At 45.2% G+C, this 4,959-nt stretch overlaps 1 protein-coding gene across 2 annotated transcripts in view; it reads right to left on the reverse strand.

Annotated features, from left to right (window-relative positions):
• LOC123957884 (TBC1 domain family member 9B) overlaps nt 1-4,959 on the reverse strand; it is a 28,989-nt gene that overhangs the window by 22,319 nt on the left and 1,711 nt on the right. For both annotated transcript variants that reach the window (XM_046030978.1, XM_046030977.1), the window contains exons 2-4: nt 2,573-2,683; nt 1,038-1,156; nt 689-920 (exon numbers count right to left, since the gene is read on the reverse strand). In XM_046030978.1, coding sequence (XP_045886934.1) covers nt 689-920; nt 1,038-1,156; nt 2,573-2,683 — 462 coding nt within the window. The remainder of the gene's footprint in view (nt 1-688; nt 921-1,037; nt 1,157-2,572; nt 2,684-4,959) is intronic.

Genomic DNA, 4,959 nt, shown 5'->3' on the forward strand with positions numbered 1-4,959 from the left:
TAACTGCAGAAGTACCTAAGGGTAACTGCAGAAGTACCTAAGGGTAACTGCAGAAGTACCTAAGGGTAACTGCAGAAGTACCTTCGAGTAACTGCAGAAGTACCTAAGGGTAACTGCAGAAGTACCTTAGGGTAACTGCAGAAGTACCTTCTAATTGCAGAAGTACCTAAGGGTAACTGCAGAAGTAACTTCTAACTGCAGAAGTACCTTCTAACTGCAGAAGTACCTTCTAATTGCAGAAGTACCTAAGGGTAACTGCAGAAGTACCTTAGGGTAACTGCAGAAGTACCTAAGGGTAACTGCAGAAGTACCTTAGGGTAACTACAGAAGTACCTTCTAACTGCAGAAGTACCTTCGAGTAACTACAGAAGTACCTTCTAATTGCAGAAGTACCTTCGAGTAACTACAGAAGTACCTTCTAATTGCAGAAGTACCTTAGGGTAACTGCAGAAGTACCTTAGGGTAACTACAGAAGTACCTTCTAACTGCAGAAGTACCTTCGAGTAACTACAGAAGTACCTTCTAATTGCAGAAGTACCTTCGAGTAACTACAGAAGTACCTTCTAATTGCAGAAGTACAGCAGTACCACCTTCAGGGTACGTTCAAAGTCAAACAGGATGATGAGTTACTCTCTAATAAAGTATAAATGACATCATGACACTCTGGCCTGTGATTGGCCGGTCGTACCCTCTTTGCCCAGCAGGAAGGAGTAGAAGCACAGGTGGTTGACGGACAGGTAAAGCCAGCCCTGCCGCGGCACTCTGCCCTTCCAGTAGCTGCAGGAGTAATAGTTCACCAGCTTCTCCTCCTCGGGCATCCCAAACAGCCTCCTCATCTTCAGCTCGGCCTCCCGAAACTTCCCACAATCCTCCTCCTGTTCGTCCCCTTGCTTCAGCCTGTTCTCCTCCGCAATCATGCCCTGCAGGAAGTGACATCACTCAATGACAGGACGCACACCAGTAATAGAGTTGGTCTAGCAGGAAGTGACATCAATCGGTGACCAGAAAAAGAGTCGGTCTAACAGGAAGTGACATACAGAAATCTTTCCCTTGACAAAGGTGGTGACGTCTTCGTCGCTGTCAAAGATGGAGATGGTCTGCAGAAGGTTGGTCTCCAGCCAATCCCAGTGCTCCGTGATCTCCTTTCTGGACGAGCCTACAAGAAACAAGTGATGGTGAAAAACTATAAACAAAGATTCAGCCAATTGAAGAGCTCCCAGCAGGCATGTGATTGGCCCGACACCCTGATTAAACTGGCGGCGGCTCTAACATGGAAGTTGAAGCAGGACCCAAGACAATAACTTATTTAATGGAAATCAAAGACAAGGGTCTAATCCACTGCGCCATCGCAACCTCTCTATAATAATTATTATTTTGTATTCATTTTTACCAAACTTCAACACCTAAATGTGCAACATGAAACATGAAATAATTGAGTCTATAACTAAATAATGTAACTAATAACTTTCAAATTAGTTCAGTTGAAGTTAATAGATGATTTTTAATGAATATTAAACAGCAGAAAAGGTTGTTGCCTGTCTGTTGATGAGGAGCGCGGAGCGACCCGTGTGAAAAGGCCTTATATGGCCTAAACCCTGTCACAACCATTCACAAGAAATTACTTATTAACGTTTAACAGAAGGAAGACTTAAAAAGCAACCGTTCACACAGCAAAGTGTATATTTAGGCTACATGAGTGATCACTAGACAACAAAGTCAAAGTAAACATTAGACATAGCCTCTAACAAGCAATTATCAAAAGATTCCCAATTTATCTGATCCTTATTGTCAACTCAGTGTTGGGCAAGTTACTCAGAAATAATATTACCTACTAGTTACTTAGCATAGGCTATAGACCTGTAAGTAATATTAGCTGCTCTACTTAGGCCCACTACTGGGTGATAGCCTATTATAACGCCACTCTCTCCCCATGTGTCCAAGCATCACTGGCAGCAGCGGCCAGCTGAGTTTCTCTCTGAGTTTCACGTTGCTGTGTTGCTTTAGCTGATGCTTCAATTAGCCTAAGTCTAAAAGTAGAACTGTTCGCGGTTGAAAATTTTTTGCTGCATCTTAGACTGTGACACAGTAATGGCAATGACGTTACGATTCTTGGTTAACAGCTGACTTTAACAACATAATGTCCGGTGCGGCTGAGCTGCAGTGCGGTCGCGCATTCATGGCAGGGATGGTTCGTTCGGTTACTTGGATTACTAACTGTAATAATACAAATGTTTTGGAAAAAGTAATCCGTTACATTACTCTTTACTGGGAAAAGTAATTTTGCAGTAGGCCTATTACTGCCCAACACGTTAGGTACCACTGATGCGCGAGAGTGCCTGCGGTAAACACTGTTTTTTTTTGCAGCTGAGCGTAAACGAACATCCTTGATATTTAGAAAGGAAGAAACTTTACACATGTCAACCTAGATCCTTTCCATTTCACTAGGCCAGGTCCTGTCCCCCCCCCCCCCCCTTCTTTTTTTTAATTACAGATCTGCATGATTGACGTGCATCACATCTTCAGGTCGGAAAATCCGGAAAAATCACATCCCTGCCCAGCCCAGCTGACCCACCACAGGCGATGTTCCAGTAGATCTGAGAGTCCGCAGTCTGGAGCAGGATCCTGTACGGAGCCACTCTGGCACTGGAGTCCAGAACCACATCCAGAGTCCCAACCAGGAGACCTGCACACAGAGAGAGACATGAGGACAGGTAAACACGAGGACAGGTAAACACGGAGACAGGTAAACACGAGGACAGGTAAACACGAGGACAGGTAAACACGGAGACAGGTAAACACGAGGACAGGTAAACACGGAGACAGGTAAACACGGAGACAGGTAAACACGGAGACAGGTAAACACGAGGACAGGTAAACACGAGGACAGGTAAACACGGAGACAGGTAAACACGAGGACAGGTAAACACGGAGACAGGTAAACACGAGGACAGGTAAACACGGAGACAGGTAAACACGAGGACAGGTAAACACGGAGACAGGAAAACTATGTCTGTTGTGGACGAGGTCACGATGTCCTCTGGAAATGAATCACACTGAATGATCCAACATGTGTTTCATGTCTCAGAGTTCTGAGTTATTTAAATTATCTTTCCACGTGACTGATCAGCAAAAGGACTGATTGGGAAAGATTAGATCAGAGGCAGTTTGGTGACCTGAGGTTCAGTATTTTCTGCTTCTACTTCTTCTTGAAGATGAGCAGAAAAGCTGCTGAAACACAGGAGCTATTAAAGTCCAGGAGTTTCTAACTGAATTACAATGAATTAATTTCTCATTGAGGTGAAAAGGAGCCACCGTCACATTTAAAAAGGTCACTTCCCCAAACAGAGACTAAATCCTGACTCAGCAGATATCTACAGGAGAAACTGACCTGGGAGCTGAGCTGACTTGGACTGTTGGAGTTTTAGAGTCTCTTTACAGAAATAAAAACATTTCCACAGAATCTGGAGCAGAAAGATTGACCAGAAATGAAGGAAATGAACTGTTCAGATGATTCACCTTTGAAGATTAAAATCTCGGGAGATGTACTTTTTACTTCATTGTTACTTTATAAATTAATATCTGAACAACACATATGAAGAGTTGACAAACTATGTTTAGTTAGAAATTACACTACCCAACGTTTTAAACAAGCGCATCTGAAACGATCAGTTGACTGACAGAAAACATCTGATGTTTCAGCTTCTCCTCTGAACCACTGTAATAAATGTTTCGACTTTTCGCTTTGGACTCTGGGTAACTGTGACGGCAGAATCTTTACAAACCAAACAATCAATAAATTAATGGAGGAAATAATCAGCTGAAAAGATTCATCAGCTGCAGTCTGAAACTGAACAGTTCAGAAGGAGCTGCAGCAGCAACATCCTGCTGCACATTAATGAGGAGGAAGAAGAATCTGAGGAGGAGATGGAAAACAGTTTACTGCTTTAATACTTTTAGGCCTGATTATACTCACATACTTTTACTGAAGAAACACTTTCAATGCAGGAATTTTACTAGTGTACAGAGTACTTTCACAGTGTGGTATTAGTACTTTTACTTCAGTAGCAGCAGTACCTCGAGGTAAAAAACGATGACCCAGAGCAGAAAAGCGCTCGATCCATCCAATCAGATGACAGTAGTGGAAGACAAAGCTGTGGCTGGATACCCAGAGCTCTATGATCTACAGTAACCCAGGTTTGACCAATACTTAATATGTTCAGTGTGGTGGGATATGCTGTTAAGATGTGACCTCAGTTTTATTACCTCCCAGGAAATCAGGCAGTGGACCGCAGTTGGCCCTTGAGCCGTAGAGTTTTTTCTGATCAACTGTGTGTATGTTGCATTGATCAAACATGGCAGAACCAAAAAGATGGAAGATAGCGGGTGAAGGGGGCAATAGACAAGACTATGCCTTTGGTGTGAGAGACCAGGGTTCAATTCCCCACTGTGACACGTCCACCATTGTGTCCCTGAGCAAGACACTTAACCCCTCGTTGCTCCAGAGGCGTCCGACCTCTGACATGTATAGCAATTGTAAGTTGCTTTGGATAAAAGCGTCAGCTAAATGAATAAATGTAAATAGCGGGTAAATGGTGAACACCCCCCGCGCAGCCCAGTTTCCCTCCTCACAGCCCGCCGCAGCCCAGTTTCCCTCCTCACAACCCGCCGCAGCCCAGTTTCCCTCCTCACAGCCCTGCCGCAGCCCAGTTTCCCTCCTCACAGCCCGCCGCAGCCCAGTTTCGCTCCTCACAGCCCCGCCGCAGCCCAGTTTCGCTCCTCACAGCCCGCCGCAGCCCAGTTTCCCTCCTCACAGCCCCGCCGCAGCCCAGTTTCGCTCCTCACAGCCCGCCGCAGCCCAGTTTCCCTCCTCACAGCCCTGCCGCAGCCCAGTTTCCCTCCTCAAAGCCCCGCTGCAGCCCAGTTTCCCTCCTCACAGCCCTGCCGCAGCCCAGTTTCCCT

Source organism: Micropterus dolomieu, linkage group LG19 (genome assembly GCF_021292245.1).
Source record: "Micropterus dolomieu isolate WLL.071019.BEF.003 ecotype Adirondacks linkage group LG19, ASM2129224v1, whole genome shotgun sequence".
In the NCBI taxonomy this organism is placed as follows: domain Eukaryota; kingdom Metazoa; phylum Chordata; class Actinopteri; order Centrarchiformes; family Centrarchidae; genus Micropterus; species Micropterus dolomieu.